Source organism: Ailuropoda melanoleuca, chromosome 10 (assembly GCF_002007445.2).
Source record: "Ailuropoda melanoleuca isolate Jingjing chromosome 10, ASM200744v2, whole genome shotgun sequence".
Taxonomy (NCBI): Eukaryota; Metazoa; Chordata; class Mammalia; order Carnivora; family Ursidae; genus Ailuropoda; species Ailuropoda melanoleuca.
This window is the reverse complement of record NC_048227.1, coordinates 26712067-26733785: the sequence shown is the minus strand read 5'-3', so window position 1 is coordinate 26733785 and position 21719 is coordinate 26712067. Positions and strand designations below refer to the sequence as shown.

Sequence of the window (21719 nt, the reverse complement as noted above, 5' to 3'; positions counted from 1 at the left end):
TGCCCTTCAACAGATGACTGGATTAAGAAGCTGTGGTCCATATATACAATGAAATATTACTCAGCCATCAAAAAGAATGATTTCTCAACATTTGCAGCAACATGGAAGGGACTGGAGGAGATAATGCTAAGCTAAATAAGTCAAGCAGAGAAAGACAATTATCATATGGTTTCGCTCATTTATGGAACATAAGAAGTAGGAAGANAAGTAGGAAGATCGGTAGGAGAAGAAAGGGAAGAAGAAAGGGGAGTAAACAGAAGGGAGAATGAACCATGAGAGACTGTGGACTCTGGGAAACAAACTGAGGGCTTCAGAGGGGAGGGGGTGGGGGAATGGGATAGGCTGGTGATGGGTATTAAGGAGCACATATTGCATGGTGCACTGGGTGTTATACGCAAGTAATGAATCATGGAACTTTACATCAAAAACTAGGGATGTATTTATGGTGACTAACATAATAAAAAAATCATTATAAAAAATAATGCCAACATTATCACAGCATAAGCAAATCTCAATTTCATAACACACTCACATTCCTTATGGCAGCATTTCCCTTCCACTGAAGCACAAGCTAATACTTTGATTAAAAATACTTCAAGCATTTTCCTACACTATCTTCTATCAACATATGCCAAGCTGGAATCCTAAAAATAAGTAACTCTGACATTATCCAAACTGTATGTGCTTATGTTCTTGGCTCTTGACATATGCTCATTCTTTCACTCACTTAATCCTCGTAACAATATGATGACATAAATATTAATGTTATCCCCATTTAATAGCTGGGGAAACTGAGACAGTAAGAGATTAAGTAACCCTTCAAGAGGAAGGGGAAGAAACAGACAGGAACTTAGGTAACAGAGCTCCAGAAAACATTCTGTACCCAACTCATATATATCCTTACCTGAAAATTCTGCATAGCCATAATGTAGTGTCTGAAAGTATCCTGGTCGTAAGTTTTCTAAGCTTCTCTTTGTCCAGAGTCGAAATATAAGCTCCCAGACTATGCCCCAGCAAAGCTATATGACCTTGTTCTCCAATATTCTGGATTCTGTTAATCAAAACGAATTATATTAAGAGTATTATTCAAAATACAAATAAAGCAAAAAAAACAAAAACTTAGAGACACAGTATTTTCACAGAAATCTGTCAGACTCGAAATCCACTTAATGGCTTAGAAGGCAAAAATTCAGATAAATTTAGAAATTTCATGTATATAAAATATTGATAATCTGGGGAAGAAAAAGATTTTTAAAAATTCAAATCCTGGGGTGCCTGGGTGGTTCAGATGGTTAAGCATCTGCCTTTGGCTCAGGTCATGATCTCCAGGTCCTGGGATCAAGCCCCACATTGGGATCCCAGCTCCACGGGGAGTCTGCTTCTCCCTCTCCCTCTGCCTCTCCCCATGTTTGTGCTCTCTTTCAAATGAATAAATAAAATCTTTAAAAAAAAATTCAAATCGTAGGGGATAAATATCCTTATTTTTATTGAATATCCACTAAATACACAAACTGTGATTTTTTCCTTTTTTAAAAAAAAATTAAACACCAGCTGTAAGAATTACAGAGCATAGTGCTGAGATACACCGTGCAGAAAATAATTTTTTCAAAATATCATTAGATGACGATCAGTTCCCCACATTGAACAGCTGTTTATAACAATATGGCAAATTCAAGGGGAACCAGGTATTGTTTTACACATAATTAAATGGAAGGACTAATTTCCCTCACAGACATTTAACCTGATTCAGAAAAATGCAAACTACAATTATGCTGACATATCATCTCTCACCTTGCAGACTGGCAACAGTCCTTACGTCTGCTAGGAGCCTTGTAGGCAAGGTGTGGGGAAAGAGATACTCTCATGCACTGCTGGTGGGGCTGTAAACTGGCATAATTCCACGGAGGGAAATTTGGCACTATTTATCAAAATGACAATTATACAAACTATCTGGCCCAGAAATCCCACTTTAGGACTTCTAATCTCCAGAAACACTCGCTTGTATGATAAATGACACACATACAGAGTTACTGGCAGCAGCAACGTCTGCGACAGTAAACATGAACAGCAGACAAGTTAAATAAAATATGGTTCATTCACCCAAAGTAAAACTAAACAGCTCTTACAGGAGAAAGTTCCTTGTGTACTGATAAATGACAAACTCCAAGACCTAAATGAAAAAAGCAAGGTACAAAACAACATAACAGAGTATTTACACACTGGAGGGAATGCAGACACTTTGCTTGCGTACACATACACAGGAAGTATCTCCGAAGAATACACGAGAACAAGCTGGGGGTGAGGTGGGGAGGGGAAGAGTATGAAGGAAATTCCCCTTTTCATCTAAGGCCTCTGTAATTTTAGAATTCACATCAATTTTGGGTGCAGGTAACACGTGCCATCACATCACTGACTGAAAATGGCTTCCATGGACTCTTCATCTTTTGAAATTTGAAAAGGGAGAATGCATTACTTATCTCCCCCAAAATTAAATTTAAAACAATTAACCATGAAACCAAATAAATAGCTAAGTTAGATGAATAAAAATAAATGGATGATTCACAGACAACGTGGCTGGCCACCAACAGATTCAGCTGTGGCAATTCTTAGCAGCCCAAAGCGGAAGCCCGAAGCGGAAGCCAGCAGCAGAGCTCACAGCGGTGTTCTCTGCCCCCCTGCCAGCCCCTAACACACGATGCCAGAGAAACAACAGGATTTAGTTTGAGTGAGTGCCTTCCTTTTGAGAAATAGGTGACCTAAAATATATTAAATGTCTCTCTAAAAAGGAAGAAATGAACACTCTTAATATCATAGGTAACTCTGCAGGAAACAGAGCTCTCTGTTTTGGCAACCTGTAAGAATGCAATCACTGTTTACCAAAAAAAAAAAGGAATGCAATCACCATCGAAATCAAGAACACATTTACTCTGAAAGAGAAGCTGCCAACCATCCCGCATTACCGGGTGCTCTGGGGCTCCTCATCTTCATCTCCATGCATCAGATTCTGAACTAACTGGAGGATGCTCACCATGTCTTGTCCACTGCAGAAAAAGCAGAGAGCTGATGGACAGGTGGAAATAGCGCACATCCCTCACCACTCTATTTCCTTCATTTAAACCAGCTTCGGTAAGTTGTTTTTTTTAGTTCAGTAGCTAGAAGAAGGTGCTTGAGATACGCTAGACATCTTTTAAAAACAAACCTCAGGTTAACTGAATTCTCAATATAACCATGTAATTATTAAATCTTCTACCCAAAGAGGAGATTGATTTCTGAAAATTTCACTAGTGATACTTCAGCACTATTTCTCTACCTGTTCATTTGAATCCAAGGAGAATATTTAATAAGTGTGTTAAAAGAACCAGAATAGTTTTTAAAGATGCTGGAAGATCACAGAAGCAGCAAGAATACTGCAATGTCACTGGTATGGCTAGTTTCCTTCCACGCAGGAGTCTTGTCTGGTTGTTCTAACAGACTTAAACACATAATGCAAACACCGTTTATCACCACCTCTTTCCCAAGCAGGGAAACTGGAGATCTGCTCAGAGTGCAGAGAGATTTTGTTCTATCCTAGATATGTTACTAAACGCTTATTATATGAGGGGTTGAAAACTTAAGAATGTGAATGGCTAAAGTAGTAAGCAATGGCAAGGCAACTTGTAATAACTGTAATGTAAAAATATTATCACTCCATTAATGAGAATGTGACTAATAAAAAGTTCTCTTTTGAAAAACAGCACTGTCAAAACAATGCCACAATACCCCTCCTCCCCAAGGTGCTGACCCTCACGTGAGAGGGGCTCTGGCTCTTGGACATGGTGGAGAGAGTGGGTGCTAGTTACGTGACCATGAGCAAGCTGCTGAAACTCCCTAGGCCCCTACACTGCAGAATTGTGAGGACACAATCAGGGCATGAAACACGTTTAACAGTGTGCCTGGCAAAGCGCTATCGCAGACGCTGGCTGTCAGCATTACTAAGCGCGACACTCCTGCCCCGTGGCTTTAATGCCCTCCCATTCTGAGAATGAGAGTTGTTCCTGTTAGCATCTCTTGCAGGGAAACTTCTGTGGGATTAGTAGAACCCTCTCATTCCTTTCCGGAGGTGTGGGAAGAGGGGACTGATATGATTTGGTTCATGCTCTCAGCTGCAGAGCCCACTTCACATCCAGAGGGCTTCAAATCAGCACAGTTCAGGCTACACCCAGTAGGCCTATCTTAAATATTAGTATCTGGGTGTGTTAGATAGTTACACTACTGACACACTGTGATCCTTCCTCCACGCTTTTCTTTTGCAACCTTGTATATATTCATATTCAGGTCAAAGGACAATTGAAGGGAGTTGTACTGTTTACCTATGTGCAGTTTCCTGGTTATTAATAAAAAAAAAAAAAAAAGCTTGAGGGAAGCTGGGCTGGGACTTTAATTCCAGACTGAGTGCTAACATCCTGTGAACATTTTAGTTACACAGCTACTTATTTTTCTCTGGTATTTTTCCTGCTAGCTTAAACCACACACACTTGACAGATTTGCTTTAGTTGCCAAAAAAAAAAAAAAAAAAAATCACTCTCCCTACAAATGATCGAAGTTGACATTTTCATTTTACTGTATTATAAAAATGATACATCTTATCAAATTAACGTATCTCTCACCATAAAGCACAGTCTACTGAATAGATTACGGGTTTCAAGGATGAACTAAGTGTAATAGTCGAGTTTAATTATAAGTTTGTGTATTGCTTTTGAGTCATGAGGTTGTTAAATTCTGAATGGGAAATTAAATCCTGAATGAGAAAGGGGGAGAAGCAGGCAGATTCAGCATTATCACCCACCAGCCAACGGCATTCTATTTTCTGATGTTACACAGCACAGGATTCTCGATTTGCTTTGTGCTTATCACAACTAAAACTATCAATCAACAATGGTTTGAAAATCTCGATTTAAAGAAAACACATATCCAACTAAAAGTACGTATCTTCATTGCCACCTACCTGCCTTGGAGTGGCCCCGGAATATCTCCTGTTATCTTCTTTCCATTTTCCTCTTCTGCTTTTCTAATTTAAAGGAAATAAAAGACTATTTGTTCTATCTTATCAAATCTCTAACATTTGAACATGCAAACATGTGACGATGTTGCCTTTAACCTCTTAGTAACTGATGCAGGATTTGAAATATATTTATCACGTCTTCCCCCATCCCCGTTGCCCTAGCAACCCCCCAGTTTGGGGTATAATTTGAATTTCAGGAAAAGAACATGAAACAAATAACACTTTAACCCATTTCTTGCTTAGCTGATGCTCTATATGACCTAAACACATAGTAAGGAGTACTTATAGAATTCAAATCAATATATTAAGTAAATGAAACTCTTAATAGGCAGAACTGAAAATTATGAGTCCTGCCCCTCAATTTCAAAATCTTATAATTACAAAGTACCTTCTAGCCAAAACAAACACCATCTTTAAATTCAGATGAAGCTAAGCTAAGCGTGACATTGTGAAACCAAGAGGTGTTTTTACCAGCAGGAAACCAGTGCCACCAGCTTCACAATAGGCTGAACACGTTTAATAGTGTCACTTCTGTTCCAGGCTCACCTCTGACTGTCCTCTAGCATCTTCATGGCCTCTTTCAAGTTTTTTCCCATCTCAGCTAATGTAGGGTCTGCTATCTGGGAAACAAATTTAAAAAAAGTTAAATTGTAATAATCCCATATTACTTCTGCAACATAATTCATCCAGAAAGATTAAACTCAAATTTTTCTTCTGAATTTATTATACAACATATGGATTTATTATAAAGTACATGTTTTAAAGGTTCTCTATTTTTGTTAAATTTTTTAAAAAAAATTTAGGGGCCCCTGAGTGGCTCAGTCCGTTAAGTGTCTGCCTTTGGCTCAGGTCATGATCCCAAGGTCCTGGGATGGAGCCCTGTGTCATCCCTGCTCAGCGGAGAGCCTGCTTCTCCCTCTCCCTGCCACTCTGCCTACTTGTGCTCTCTGTCAAATAAATAAAATCTTAAAAAATTAAAATTAAAAAAAACTTTATTTTAGAGAGAGGGAGAGAGTATGCATGCACAAATGGGGGGAGGGATACAGAGAGAGAGAGAGAGAGAGAGAGAATCCTAAACAGACTCCTCACTGAGCATGGAGCCCAACATGCAGCTCGATCTCATGACCCTGAGATCATGACCTGAGCCGAAACCAAGAGTCAGCTGCTGACCCACCCAGGCCCCCCTAAATTACATCTGGTTTTAAAATTCGAAAGTACAAACATGTAATGTAAAAAAGTCAACCAGTCCTACTCCCCTGGAGAAGTCACTCAAGTTTGACATGCATCTGTCCAAACTTGCACCTTACCCCTATGAACCCCTGCAACTTGCTTTTTTCTACTTTTTAGTGAACATGGTTCCATGTCAGTATATATCCACTTCATTTGTAGTGGTAACACCATATTCCACTCTATGGATATATCGTTATTTAACCAGTTTTGAATTAATGTTAGATTATTCCAGTTTTACACTCTTAGACGCAAGGTTCAGAAAAGTATGTATAGTATGCTATTTGTTTTATTGCTGTAGTAGGCTGAAAAATGGCCTCCCCAAAGAGATTCACATGGTAATACCCTGGAACTTGTGAATGTTACTTTATATGGCAAAGTCCTTGCAGATGTGATTAAGTTAAAGATCTAGAGATGGTGAGATTACCCGGAATTGTCCCAGTGAGCTCTAAATGCAGTCACATGTATCCAGCTAAGAGAGAAGTAGAAGGAGACTACATACATACACACACACACACACACACACACACACACACACACACACGAGAAAGCTATGTAAAGACGCAGCAGAGGGAGATCTGAAAGTGCTGGTCTCAAAAACTGGAGTGACGGGGCCACGAACCAGGGAATGAGTGCTGGCAGGCAACATAAACTGGCACAAGAAAGGAAGGGACTCTCCCCTACAACCTCTGGAGGGATTTCAGCCCAGTGATACAGAATGCAAACTTCTAGCCTCCAGAACTGTGGGGAAAGACATTTCTGTTGTCCTAAAGCACCCGGTTTGTGCTCATTTGTCACAGTAGCCACAGGAAACTAATATCCTCACAAATCCAGAAGTGATTCCATGAACTCTGAAAGCTTACACAGCTGGTCACGGTGACTGCCTCCAGAGAAGGGAACTGGAAGGATGGGCATCAGGTCAGAGGGAGTCTTTTCAGCTCACATCTTTTTGTTCTTTTCAGATTTTATTTTATTTTTTTTAAGATTTTATTTATTTACTTGACAGAGATAAAGACAGCCAGCGAGAGAGGGAACACAAGCAGGGGGAGTGGGAGAGGAAGAAGCAGGCTCACAGCACAGGAGCCTGATGTGGGGCTCGATCCCAGAACGCCGGGATCATGCCCTGAGCCGAAGGCAGACGCTTAACCGCTGTGCCACCCAGGTGCCCCCTTTTCAGATTTAGTACCAAGTGTACTTCTAGCTCCCGCTCAAAAAAGAAATAAGACAAAATTTTTAAAAATCTTACAAAATTAAACAAACTCATTTTCCTTTCTTTCTTCTTAATCTCCCTGCAGTCTTAAGGCAGACGATCTGGTTGTCTTGAATCTCAATACAAGCTGGGTTATAAATAGTGAAGAGACTTTCTTTGTCCCGCTCTTAACTCTTCCGGTATATTTACGCTCTTTTCCCTTCAGACTGCCTCCTGTACGTTATCATATCTTATATGGAGTAAGTGTACAATAGGTTGTGTTACAGTTAGTATTGCAGTAACTCCTCAAAATTGTTTTGTATTGTTTTTTTTTCCTCAACATTGTTTTGTATTGTTTTGTTTTTTTAAGAAAGGGAGAGGAAGAGAGAATCTTAAGCAGGCTTCATGCCCAGGGCAGAGCCTGACATGGGGCTCGATCTCACAACCCGGAGATCATGACCTGAGCCAAAATCAAGAGTTGGACACTTGCTTAACGGACAGAGCGACCCAGGCACCCGTCTCCTTAAAACTGTTTTTAAGAAATGCTACTCGGTTTATCCATGTAAGTGTGGAAAAATGTTAACTTTCGGTATTTAGTCCAGGGATTTTCCACTTGTGTTCTTCTGAGTCTTAAGACTCCCCGGAAGAACTTTGGGGAAGTGGGGATGGGTAGGCAGTTGGGGCTTTTAGCTCCCTGCTCCCCATTAAGGAGATCACATTTGTTTTATAACAACAAGAGTTTTAACTTTCACTTATAGAAGAAATCACTGAAAAAAGAAGAAAGAAAGTATAGCATGTAAACCTTTGGTGTACTGTTTGAGAAGTGTAGAACCTAAGATTCAGAGAGGTAAAGTGACTGGCCTAAGGTCGCACGGAGTTAAGAGATGACAGAGCAGTGCCAGAAACCTGGTTTCCTGACTCCTGTTTCTGACCTTTCTGTTATATCACGCGGACTCCCAAAACGGACTGCAAAATAACCGTGTAGCCACATCCAATACGATTTTACACAAGACAGAAAAATCATTTTAAAACTGGTGTTTCCAATATAGTTCACAATTTAAATATAACTGTGAGATGGGTTAGAAAGCAATCTCAGATGGTCTCAGTGTTCTCAGTTAATGATTCTGAGTAGGATAAGAAACAGACAATGGTCAAGAGAATGTATCTGAATTCCTCAGTCCACTGGTCATGTTCCTTATTATCCTCATCCCCTGTGACCCTCCAGGGTGTTTCCAATCATCTGGCCAAATGAAAAGATAAACAGTTCTGCTTGATCAACCAAACTTCCATGTTTCATGCTTTTAACACTTGCCCTGTCTGAAATGTCCTTCTGCCTTTTATCTCTCTAGCTATTAAATCACAATTCAATACTTCCAAGAAACTTTGATGGATAAAACCATTTCATTCTTTTTGTATTCTCTTTAAACGTTATCAATACTGTTTTTGCTAAACCAAAGAATCTGGACCTGCTGCCTGACAAGAAGGATTGTATTTATGGGGATAACGGAAGAGAACACGTGAAACTGGGCCATTCTAGTATGCAAATGCCATTTAACCTTAGGATTCCTTAACATCCTTTACTGTGAATTGTCTTAGAGATGATCTTTCCAGTATATTCTCTCCAATTAGATTAAAAGCTTCCTGAAGGCAGTGATTCAGACTCCTACTAATTTTGACTGTTTTTGTAAGACTAGGGGTCTCAAGTCAGCTTGATTCTTGGACTGTCATGTTATCTCTGAAACCCCTTAGGAAGGGACAGCATAATGGGTATCAACATACTGGCTCTAAGTGCAACACAGCTAATGTTTCCTATAGGATTGGAACAGTTTTTCAGTTGAGAGTAGACAAAATAGTTGACTTAGTTCAGAACTCACGTCTTACGAACAATGTGGTGACAAGATGCTTAACACTGTGAAAGGCATGAGGAAAATGCAGCTTTGCGTTTCCCCAAGTGAGTCTCTCTGTACAGAGCACACGCTCATTCAAACGAATGGCATACGTTTAAATTCTGCTGGCTCCTCCTCTCTTTTAGGAAGTGAAGTCAAGGGTGAAGCAGGTGGCAAAAAGTGGGTGGCTAGGGAAAATAACATTTATAGTTATCTTTCAGTAAATTAAATGTGAATATGATGGGACTCCAATGCCACACAACCTCAAGGGCCTGTGTTAACTGGATAAATCCAAAATATAGTGTTAGCCAGCTGCAGGATAATAATACACCCTGTCAAGGAACGATCTAGGAATAACGTCTATTTGTTAATCGGTTCCTTAAAACTGAAAAAACATGTCTCCATAGGCTTCTAGTGAGGGCGGCCATGCTTATCTAATTCACATTTCTTACCTTCAGTACCTGCTACGGTGCCAGACAAGGCAGTTGTTAATCAACAACAGCAGGGCAACGGCCAGACACAAACCTAAACGAGTGAAAAATTTAGTTTGTATAAAGGTATCTATTCAGGGGACCCCTAGGTGGCTCAGTCAGTTACGCGTCTGCCTTTGGCTCAGGTCATGATCTCAGGGTCCTGGGATCAAGTTCCACATCAGGCTCCTTCCTCAGCAGGGGGCCTGTTTCTCCCTCCACCTGCTGCTCCCCCTGCTTGTGCTCTCTGACAAATAAATAAATAAAATCTTTTTGAAATAAATTTTAAAAAGTAGATGGTTTTTTAAAAAAGATATTATTCAGTATTTATTTTATTTATTTTTAATTTTTTAAAAAGATTTTATTAATTTATTTGACAGAGACAGCCAGTGAGAGAGGGAACACAATCGGGGGAGTGGCAGAGGAAGAAGCAGGCTCCCAGCGGAGAAGCCTGATGTGGGGCTTGATTCCAGAACGCTGGGATCACGCCCTGAGCCGAAGGCAGACACTTAACGACTGTGCCACCTAGGCACCCCTATTATTCAGTATTTAGATAAGACTATTTTAGGATTTTGAAGGGAAAAAGATAGTATTCTGTGCTAGGTTCCTAGGAAGAACGTCCTATCATTTTTTTTAATCCTTAGCACCAAGCACAGGATCTGGCACAGAAAAAGGGCTCACTGAGATTTGTGATCCTTAATAATTACTAATAGTTACTGGACTGCTTATTATATTCCAGGCATTATGCCAACTAATACTTTTATATGCATTACTTCCTGACTAACCCAAAGGCGGTTAGTATGCTTTAGGGCCAGTATTTATTTTTTTTAAATTTAAATTCAATTAATTAACATTGTATATTACTAGTTTCAGAGGTAGAGTTCAGTGATTCATCAGTCTTATAAAATACCCAGCGCTCATTACATCACGTGTCCTCCTTAATGTCCACCTCCCAGTTCTCCATCACCCCAACCCCCCTCTGCTCCAGCAACCCTCAGTTTGTTTCCTATGATTAAGAGTCTCTTACAGTTTGTCTCCCTCTCTGATTTCATCTTATTTTTCTCTTCCTTATCCTGTGATCCTGTTTTGTTTCTTAAATTCCACATATGAATGAGATCATACAATAATTGTCTTTCTCTGACTTATTTCACTTAGCATAATACCCTTTAGTTCCATCTACGTGGCTGCAAATGGCAAGATTTCAATTTTTTGTTATCTGAATAGTATTCCATTGTGTGTGTGTATATGTATGTGTGTATATATATATATATATATACACATACACATACACACACACACACACACACACACACCATATCCATTCATCTGTCATGGACATCTGGGCTCTTTCCACAGTTTGGCTATCGTGGACATTGCTGCTATAAACATTGGGGTGTAGGGCGAAAATTTAAAATAAAGCCTGTACTACCCTAAAACTAGTGCTCTTAGCCACTAGGCAATACGGCTTTTCAAATTTATCAAATAACAAAGCAACTCACACTTTGGAAAAGCCCTGCACTCAAGAGTTTTAATTAGAGCTAGGGCCTCCCCTCACCTATCTATCTATCTATCTATCTATCTATCTATCTATCTATCTATCTATTTAAAGATTTTATTTATTTATTTGACAGAGATAGAGACAGCCAGCGAGAGAGGGAACACAAGCAGGGGGAGTGGGAGAGGAAGAAGCAGGCTCATAGCAGAGGAGCCTGATGTGGGGCTCGATCCCATAACACCGGGATCACGCCCTGAGCCAAAGGCAGACGCTTAACCGCTGTGCTACCCAGGCGCCCCCTCACCTTTTTAAAAGTAGACTCCATGTCAAGCATGAAGCCCAAGGCAGAACTTGAACTCATGACCCGGAGATCAAGGACCTGAATTGAGATCAAGAGTCAGATGCTCAACCAACTGAAACACCCAGAGGCGCAGGCCTCGATCTAAAGATGATCCTTGCTTAATGTACTCACCTAGATAAAAAAGTATATCAGAAGGCTCTCCCTATTGGGAAAATTTCACAGTGTCAACTAGATGACCAAAAACTTGCCATCCAAACTAGGGCATTTTCAACAGTGAAGGAAGCACTATTAATAATTAAGCCATGACAATAAGTATAAACAGGGACAGTCCTGGGCCAACCAGGATGTGCAGTTACCCTGGCCTTGACTAAAACGTTCACTCCAGAGCTCACGCCCTTGTTCCACCTAGCAGAGCCCATGCAAATGTCTATGGTCATGGCTGTCTGAGTTACAAGGTAAAATCAAAGACAACATAGAATTTGCAAGTAGTGCACCTGAAGTGCAAGTATTGCTAAGACTTCTTTTCCTACCTACAAACACATCTGAATCCATTTTCCCCTCACTGAAATCCTGAGTAAAGTGACCCGACTAAAAATCCGGAGCCTACCAGAAACAACTTCTGAAAAAAAGGTCCCTCTGTTAATGAAATGGTCAATAGATTCCAACCAACCCTTTCGAGGCCAGGGGTCTTTAGCTGCTTCCTTTCTATTGTTTTTCCTACCGACCCTAAGCGAGCCAGTCCAGGTTGTAAAGTATGTGAGTGTGGGGTTTTCAGGTGGTTTTCTAGGAAAGGGAGCGGGAGGCCAATTAAGACTTCTGAGCTGGATACCCATGGCCTCTGCTCACCCTGGGTCCCTAGCCTTAAAGAGGCTTGCAGCAATCATACTGTTAAAAAACCAACCAAAACAATGCAACAAAGCATTTACAGAGTGTGTGTACCTAATCACAAAACCACTAAATGCTCATTGCTGAGGGTTCACAGATAGCTATTAGACTGTTAGTCATTAGATTGTAAATTTATAAATTATATTTCAGTTATGGCTGATTCTCCTGTGTAATGAAGTGGATTCAGTAATTTTGCTTCAATTATATCTAACGAAGACATGTGGTATGGCTTAATGCAATTTCAAGGCTAAGAAGAACCATTCAATTGTTTGTACAGTAATTGTCACAGAACTGAAAAAGCTCATTTTGTAAAACAAGCCCCACCGTTCACTGTATAAACATTTAAGAGCCATTTTTAACCAGTTGATTTTCATCACTTTCAGTCAGTGTGGAATTGTAAAATATCCTGACGCTGTCAGAAGAAGAAATACTGGACTTGTAATGTTAAAACACCACCAATTAAAGTTCTCAATTTAAACGCTAGAGGAACAGTCAAATGCAAGGTAAAACAGTCAAACAAGTCAGGGAGTAATTCTCAAGTTTTCTAGAGGCTAGTAGGAAGTTCTAAATTTATCTGGAACAGGGCTGTTACGGATTAATGAAAAAAATCACTTATTTTTGCTTTTGGCTAGAATTTTATCAGTTCAGTAGAAAGTTAACACTGGCACTATTCCTACCCTTATTTGGAATACACCCTATTTATTGTTTTGTTCTATTTCATTTTTTTTTTAAAGATTTTATTTATTTATTTGACAGAGATAGAGACAGCCAGCAAGAGAGGGAACACAAGCAGGGGGAGTGGGAGAGGAAGAAGCAGGCTCATAGCAGAGGAGCCTGATGTGGGGCTCGATCCCAGAATGCGGGGATCACGCCCTGAGCCAAAGGCAGGCGCTTAACCGCTGTGCCACCCAGGCGCCCCTGTTCTATTTCATTTTTTAAAAACTGCTGGTCATGACCTGCTAAGGTGAGCCGACATCCCATACACAGGATGTGACCTGTAGTACGGATGGTGGTAGTTACTAAAAACCAGATAAACAATCATTTGTTAATAAAGTTTATTTACCAAGAAGTTGTTTATAAGAACCTTTCAAAAGTGGAAACTGCAGTAGAAAAAGAATGTTGGGGCATAAAATGTGGGAACTATTGCTCTATAGTCACTTTTAAAATGTTCTCAGCTTTCGAGCATGCTTAATCAAGCTCTTGTATGCATTGTCTTCAGTTAAACCAAGTGTGACAACAAAAATCATGTATTTACTTTCACATGAATTAGGGAAAAAAAATACACCTCGAACCCTGAATTCACAGACACTACTGTTCAGCAAAATCTAAGTTAAAAAAGGGGCAGGGCAGATTATAGGAACAGAAAGCATATCCAGGGTTCACTGTACAGAGGCACAAGGGAACTTTTAAGGGAGATGCAAATGATCCATATCTTGATCATGCTGGCGGTGATATGTTTGTATATAACTGCCAAAACTCAAAATGTATCATTAAGGTGGGTATTTTTATTACACATAAACTGTCCCTCAATTTTAAAAAGGTGAGTGGATTGATTTAAAGTTAATTTAGAAGAAATATTAAGCAAATTATACTGCAAACGGCACAACGGAGGTGGCAAAATTCAAAGATAGTACAGGAGTAAGTGCTATTTGGGAAGTACAGAGCTAACCCTTTAAAGAGAAGCAGCCCCCAGAGGAGAGGGAAAAAGGAAGCCCAAAATGTAATTTTAAAATATAAAAATCTCAAAATTCATCAATAGAAGTAAATGATACTGTAGTTTCAATAAACTTTTTCAGGGGAGGAATGTTCATAATTGGGGAGTTCTAAGACTGTTAGCGAAGAACTAAAGCATGTGAGAATACCAGCTGCTCATGATGGACAGAAGACTGTGTCATCAAAAGCTAGTTTACAACATACGCGTTAGACACGTTAAAAGAAAAAATCACCACCTGGGCGCTTGAGTGGCTCAGTCAGTTAAGGATCTGCCTTTGGTCCAGGGCATGATCCTGGGGTCCTGGGATCGAGCCCCACATCGGGCTCCCTGCTCAACAAGGAGCCGTCTTCTCCCGCTTCCTCTGCCTCCCACCTGGCTCCTGCTCTGTGTCAAATAAATAAACAAACAAAAATCTTAAAAAAAAAATCACCACCTTTCTTCAATCAATCAAAGCAATCAGAAAAAACTCTGAAAGTCTGTTTTTTTTTTTAAAGATTTTATTTATTTATTTATTTGAGAGCAAGAGAGAGCACGAGCCAGGGGAGGGGCAGAGAAGCAGACTCCCCACTGAGCTGAGAGCCCAACTTGGGACTGGATCCTGGGACTTGATCCCTGGACTCTAGGATCATGACCTGAGCCAAAGGCAGCCACTTAACCGACTGAGCCACCAAGGTGCCCCCAAATCCTGTGTTTCTTACATACGAACTACTGGGGCCTTTCAATCTTTCTAAACAAGGTAAATCCTGGAGAGTGACAATCACGCAACGATCATCAACTCTCTCAGAATCATTTATTTTCCTGCTGAGTGAAAACATAAATGTGCCTGCTATCTAGCACTAGTTCAACAAGTACCCCAATACTACACATCTCTGAGAAGCTCCAAGCACACAGCAGCAGCTGCTCCAGGAACACAGCTGTTCCTTTCAGGTCAAGGACAAGAGAAACTTTTTGACAGGGATTCTCTGGGCAGTTGATATAGCAAACCTGGCCTGCCTTTTTGGAATCTCAATTTCTACATTGTGGATACTTTTGCCTGATTTCAACAGAAAAGTTTTTCATTAAGAACTAGACACTATCATCTGTGTCTTCTAAGAATTGGATACTCTTGGAAAACCTTTTTAACTATCACGGACTCTATGCTTGAGTGTGTCTGTAAGAACACGAAGACATACTGTAATCACTGGCTCATTAGGTAGCTTAATATCCCTAGTTGAAGAGGGATATTCAAATATTGCATAGGGCATTAGTATTTAATCTTACCAATTCATCAAGAGAAGAGGCAAAAAAGAACATATGGGGAAAAGAAGGGACAAAAATAGATGGCAGAGAAGTAAGAATCTGGTGGAGATAAGGAGGCAGCACTGAGTAACATCAGATCGAACCTGTCACAGAAGCATAAAGAGGGTTAAAAAAGGGCATTCAAATCACTTGCCTTAAGATATGTGGGAATGCTAGGGATCCAAGTCTAAATTTCAACAAATGTATTCCTAGAGACCACTTTTCTGGAGAATCAATTCATTCAGGCTTTATATATATCATGAATAAATGCTTCCCAACAACTACACAGATGGAAAAGTACCGCACACCAGGCAAGCTCTATTTCTAAGACGTTTACTAGTTCATCTGGAATCACACACTTATTCTGGAACACAAAAAAACTGCCTACAGAAAAGCATGCCATCGTCACTTGAAAATAGAAGTCTTTCATTAAGATGTGCTTCTTTTAGGGAGTTCTTCCTAGGACTCGCTGGGGATGGAATCAGAAGATAAAGATATCCATTATCCTCACCAATATCACTCTGTCCCATACTGAACTGGAACTCTGTAGGACTCATGGGGCTAGCCTTATCTTTCTGAGGAAAGGAACCCACCGATTATAAAGCCTTTGTGTGTTATCTATGCATCTTTGGACCTTTAAAGCTGAACTGTGTGAAACGCCTACATTCAACTGTTTTTAATGCACAAAACCCACAACTTCATAGGAGTCCACCTAATACAATGTCCAGTCTAATAAGTAATTCAGTCTCACTAGGATCCTGAGATCACTGGAGCTAAATGTTCAATGTCATGGAGTTGCATTTTATTTTTTAAGTAAGCTCCATGCCCAGCAGGGAGCCCAACACGGGACTTGAACTCATGACCCTGAGATAGAGACCTGAGCTGAAATCAAGTCAGACATTCAACCCAACTGAGCCACCCATGCACCCCATGGAGTTGCATTTTAAAGTGAAGGCTTTATTTTGTTGTTTCTGCTTTTCTACATATAGGAAGAAGGTTATATTTGACAAGTGTACTCCTCTCTCAGTCCTTTTAAACTCAGAATGCATTTTCCACAGAAATAAAAAGTGGACAGGGTCCCAAGATAGACCTCAAGGACTATCCAATTTTAAGGCAACTAAATACTTAGCATTTAATAAAACAAAATACAACTGCAATAACAGAAATCAAACTAAAAAAATTAAAAATACTGAATATTTTCATTTTGAATATTACTTGGAAAAAGTAGATGTAAGCTAGATTTTGGACATTTTCAAAGTGATTGGAAACGTATTTTTTAACATCTGATTTAACTTCAAATGTGAAACAGGTTTCCTTTCCCTTATGTTCTACCAGCAATTAATACAAGGCACAATCGTATTATAAAGTAAGCATTTACATTTCATTTACGTTTTTAAACTCTAGAAAAGCCATGGTTCTGATATTCTACCTAAAGAATCTCTTCTACAAAAATCTTTCCTGGTCACTCAATTCCATGCATTCCCCATTTTTTCCTTAATACTTTTTACCCCACCTTGCTATACAAGGATTTGTCTAAACATGCATGACCCTACCAGAACATAACCTCCTGAAAGGATCAGGTCTTACCTTGTGTTTCTCTCAGCACTGGGCTCTGACCACAGCTGGCCTTCAATAAAAATTATAAATCAAAGCAGGCTACTGCTTTAGGTGAAAACAGCTGACATTAAACTCAGGCAACTCCCCTCTATAATTTTAACTCATAATCCTAGATATGGTGGCACACACACCGGACTGGGGATCATCAACAGCTCTGTCACTGACTGCCTCTGCAATCTTGAATAAATCAAAAATCACTGAGGCCATAAAGTTTTAGGATCAGGAACTTTGTACCATGTTTTCCCGGACACCCAGCATCTGATAATCATTTACCACTTCAGCCACCACACACCTGTATGCAAAACCCTTACATTATGATGATACAGGGATCAGCTTTAAACGAATGGTAAAATTACAGGCCATCATCTCCTGTCCCCTTTTCTATGTAAGGTCTACAAACTCAGACCACAGAAAATGGTTCTTTCTTTCTTTGATTCATTCATTCATTTTCTTTTCTTTTTTCATTTGAAGGTTATTTCAAACATGTCTAATAGGGGTTCCTTTCGTTAGCTTTTAAAATAAAAAACAGGAATAGAAATTCTGGTAGTCTCTATCAGTAATAATCAGGAATGTTCCAGTCATGCTCCTATTGCTTCTTATAAACTTTCAAGGATGAAAAATTTTCCAAAATCAGGTCCAAACTGGGGGGGGGGGCGGTTTGCTCAGAATGAGTACAAGAAAAAGTAATGGGCTAAGTTGCAATTACTTCGATCAGAACCAGGGTCAAAGTTGCCTCTCATAGAGGCAAGAATTAAATACGGAAGAAATAAACGAGCCCCACTCTATAGTGCTGCCCAAGAGAATTGTCTGTGGTCATAGAAATGTTCTACAACTGCACTGTCTGGTAGTGTGGCCACAAGCCACACGGTGACCATCGAGCACTTGAAACGTGCCGACTGAGGAAATGAATTTTAGATTTTATTTAATATTAACTAATCTAAATTTAAGTAGCCAAATGGGGCTAGTGGCTACCATACTGAACAGTGCAGCTCCAGATTCTCTAAGTCAGTGGGTCTCAACCAGAGACAGTCTCCCCTACCCCACAGGATAGCGTCTCACAACAGAGCATTATCCAGCCCAGAATGCCAGCAGGGCTGAGTTTAAGTTTACTCAAGGTTGGAATTAAAGTAAATGGAAATAATTTGCAATATACTTTGTCCAAATGTAACACCCAGGAAGAACGAGCTTTCCCAAACAACAGGAAAAGGTCTAGGCTGCTGTACAAGTTTAAAGTAGCAGGTTTTTACTAAAAAGTGTATGTAGATGTGTTAACTTATTAAGATCTAAAGCATCAGAATAGTTACTTCCTGTGGCATTTTTTTAAACTTGATTATTAACGTAAGTAAACACTGTGAGACTATGTGACTGGGCCTTGTTCCTTATGAGATGGACACAGAGTACTGGGGGCTGAGGCTCCTACGCCTACTCCTCCAGTCTGAATGCCTTGCCCCTTCACTGACCTGTCTTGCTTTCCTAAGACCCCACTAATTTCATATGCAATGGATAGTATTGTGAAAGAAAAGCAATCAAGACAAGAAAACGGCTCTGTCATCGCAGGCCTCACATCTACATATTATCTAAAGAGAAAGCAAACGTGTACAGAATTATATTTGGACCAAAGGAAATGTACTGATTCTACTAAATGATGATGGACTACTATATTTTAGAGAGAGCAATTACTTGAAATTAGAGGATTGGAATCAAATAACATCGTGGTTTCTGTAGCCAGTATAAATTATGCAAGAATCAGTTTAAACGGGATCATTCAGAACTGCTCAAATAGTTTATATTAGCAATGTAGAATTTAGCCCCGAATAGCCTATTCCTCAAAGAAACAGGAACAATGGACACAATTCAATGTTTTTACGTTGATTCAAACTATTTTTCAGAACATGAAATCCTCAACATTCATATTGTAGCAATTCTTTTTCTTTTCTGCCCACTTACCACCAACAGAAATTGTGCATTACATGTGAGGCCCTCTATTGCTACAGGGAATATAAAAATAAGAGACAGTCTTAGTCCTGAAAAATTTACATTCAGAATTTCCACACTGGCCTAAGGCAGAAACTTCCAGCCCACACATTCTGAATTCCTCAAAGATCACTGCCATTTTTATGAATGCTTCAGACTTAAGCATTCTCGAGTTTCAGTACCTCTTCAGATCTTCATTTTTATGATCTTTTACCATCAATTAACATTAATAGGGAGAAACCAGTATAATTGACTAATTAAATGCCAGAAAAGGAGTATTTAAAGTGGGATTCCAAACCACTCTGTTTTTGCAGATTTGCCTATAAAAAACTATCCTTGGAGGAAAGATCACACCAGTTCTTTAGGTTTCTAACTGAAAAGACACAAAGCCCATCCTGTCTTATGAAATTGGACAGGAAACAACACTGAAGAGGCAATCTTAGCATCATTTTATATTTAACTATTGGCGTTACACTTATGATATAGACCAGGGGTTCTCAGCCTCAGCCCGACTAACATTTTAAGAAGATATTCTCTGGTATCGAAGGTGTCCTGTGCAAGGTGGGATGTTTTGCAGCATCCTTGGCCTCTACCCACTAGATGCCAGCAGCACCTCCCCAGCCCCCCAGTTGTGACAATCAAAAAGGTCTCCAAACAAGCTGCCAAATGTCCCCTAGGGAACAAAACTGCAACCGTGGTTGAGAATCACTGACCTAGCCTGTAACTCAAAAGTACCACAAGGTAGACACTGTGTACTAATCAAAAGCCTGGAAAGACTTTATTCCTACCCAGAAAAACACTTAACATTAAAAACATTATCTTTTTTTTTTTTAAGATTTTATTTATTTATTTGACAGAGAGAGACAGCCAGTGAGAGAGGGAACACAAGCGGGGGGAGTGGGAGAGGAAGAAGCAGGCTCCCAGCAGAGGAGCCTGATGTGGGGCTCGATCCCCGAACATCGGGATCACGCCCTGAGCCTAAGGCAGATGCTTAACGACTGAGCCACCCAGGTGCCCCTATCTTTTTTTTTTTTTAAAGATTTTATTTATTTATTTGACAGAGATAGAGACAGCCAGCGAGAGAGGGAACACAAGCAGGGGGAGTGGGAGAGGAAGAAGCAGGCTCATAGCAGAAGAGCCTGATGTGGGGCTCGATCCCACAACGCCGGGATCACGCCCTGAGCCGAAGGCAGACGCTTAACCGCTGTGCCACCCAGGCGCCCCCCCTATCTTTTTCTTTTCTTGACTGCCTTCCGCCCAATTTATGAGAAACCTGAGGTGTAAGCTATACCACTTTGTGCACTGGCTGAACTGGTACAATTACTCCCTTCAACTTTCCAGTGACAAGGAAACCAATCTACAGCAGCTGCCACACTAAACACCACCACCACCACCATGACAAAGTATGTCATTTCTGCCAGTTCAAAATAAGGCTGCATTACTCCCAAATTCTGCATGCACAGAAGAGCTGGGTCTGCACGAGCCGACTCCCAAGCTTGAGGAAAAAGAACTTGGAGGGCAGGCAGAATGCCAGGTTCTGAAGACAGGTATCCATAAAGGGATCCAAGCACTGGTTCTCATTTACGAGCCCTAAATCCGGGACAATTAGAATCCATTCCCCTTGCCTGAGCAGTCAACCAGGGACATCCCGCTGCTGCTTCCCCCAAGGCGGACCAGAGGAAAGCAAGGCTATCAGGGGATGTAGGATCCCTCCACGGAAAGGGGGAGCCACAAGCTGTAGAGTAGCAACCCCCAAAACGCAATTCACCATCCACAGGAGACCCACGCCTTCTTGACCTGGGTCGGGGGGGGGTGGTCTTCACGGGTGTTCACAAACTACAGCGTCAGAATCACGTGAGGGAACTTGTTAAACAGGCACATCCCCGTCCCTCCCCCATGAGGGTCCGACCCGACAGCCGAATATCTGGGTGTTTACCGAGGGCCCCAGGTGATTCCTAGTTACGCTTAAGTTGGAAAACCACCGCTTCAAGATTGTTTCCCCCCCTAACTTGGAGACCACAGAAAACCTACACGCTTGCAGTTGGCTCCGAAACCACGGGGGCTTCTGTCCAGGCTCTTCTGGGGCCGCAAGGGGTTAGCTCTGTCATCCCAAAGAGTGAGCCGAGCTCGGGCAGGCCCCAAGGTCGGCCCCGCGGCCCCCGTACTGGGCTCCGGGCAGAACCGGCCCGGCCTCTCTCGGCCCACGGGGACCCGAGGGACTCCCGGCCCCGTGACGTGACCAGGCCTCAGCCGCGAGCGCCCGGCCGGACGCCCTCGCTGTCAGGCCTCCTCAGGCAGGGCCAGTTAGCCCCCGGGCCCCTCCCCGGTCACAATGGCAGCTCGCGACCGGGAAACAGTCGCCCCGAGGGCGGCCCCGGGTCGCAGCGCCGCCCCCCAGCCCGAGTACGGACCTTCTTCAGGGACGCGTCCATGGCTGAGGCGGCCGGCGGAGCCCGACGGAGGCTCCGCGTCTGGGCGCTACTTCCGCCTCCCGCGGCCCGCCGCGGTTTCCACGCTGGCAGCGCTGACGTCCCCCGCGGCCGCTGCCGGCGGGGCGGAGACGAGGAGGAGCAGCCTGGCGTCGCCGCTGGGTGGGAAATCTGCGGGTCTCAGGGAGGCGGGGCGGGGCCCCTCGGGGTGGG

General features: G+C 41.5%; 1 protein-coding gene and 1 non-coding gene across 6 annotated transcripts in view; both read right to left on the bottom strand.

Moving 5' to 3' along the window:
• The window catches only part of PDXDC1 (pyridoxal dependent decarboxylase domain containing 1), a 53860-nt gene extending 32141 nt beyond the window's left edge, over nucleotides 1–21719 (bottom strand). For 2 of the 5 annotated variants that reach the window (XM_019798383.2, XM_034670342.1), the window contains exons 1-5: nucleotides 21489–21719; nucleotides 5588–5661; nucleotides 4985–5047; nucleotides 2961–3041; nucleotides 905–1051 (exon numbers count right to left, since the gene is read on the bottom strand). In XM_019798383.2, the coding sequence (XP_019653942.1) occupies nucleotides 905–1051; nucleotides 2961–3041; nucleotides 4985–5047; nucleotides 5588–5661; nucleotides 21489–21509 (386 nt within the window). In that variant the 5' untranslated portion in view covers nucleotides 21510–21719. Of the gene's footprint in view, nucleotides 1–904; nucleotides 1052–2960; nucleotides 3042–4984; nucleotides 5048–5587; nucleotides 5662–9795; nucleotides 9869–21108; nucleotides 21468–21488 lie in introns of those variants that run through there. The other 3 variants (XM_034670343.1, XM_034670344.1, XM_034670345.1) reach the window with 3 other exon arrangements.
• Nucleotides 2346–2415, bottom strand: LOC117804259. Its single transcript, XR_004628606.1, has one exon. It is a non-coding gene; the product is annotated as a small nucleolar RNA SNORD45 (small nucleolar RNA).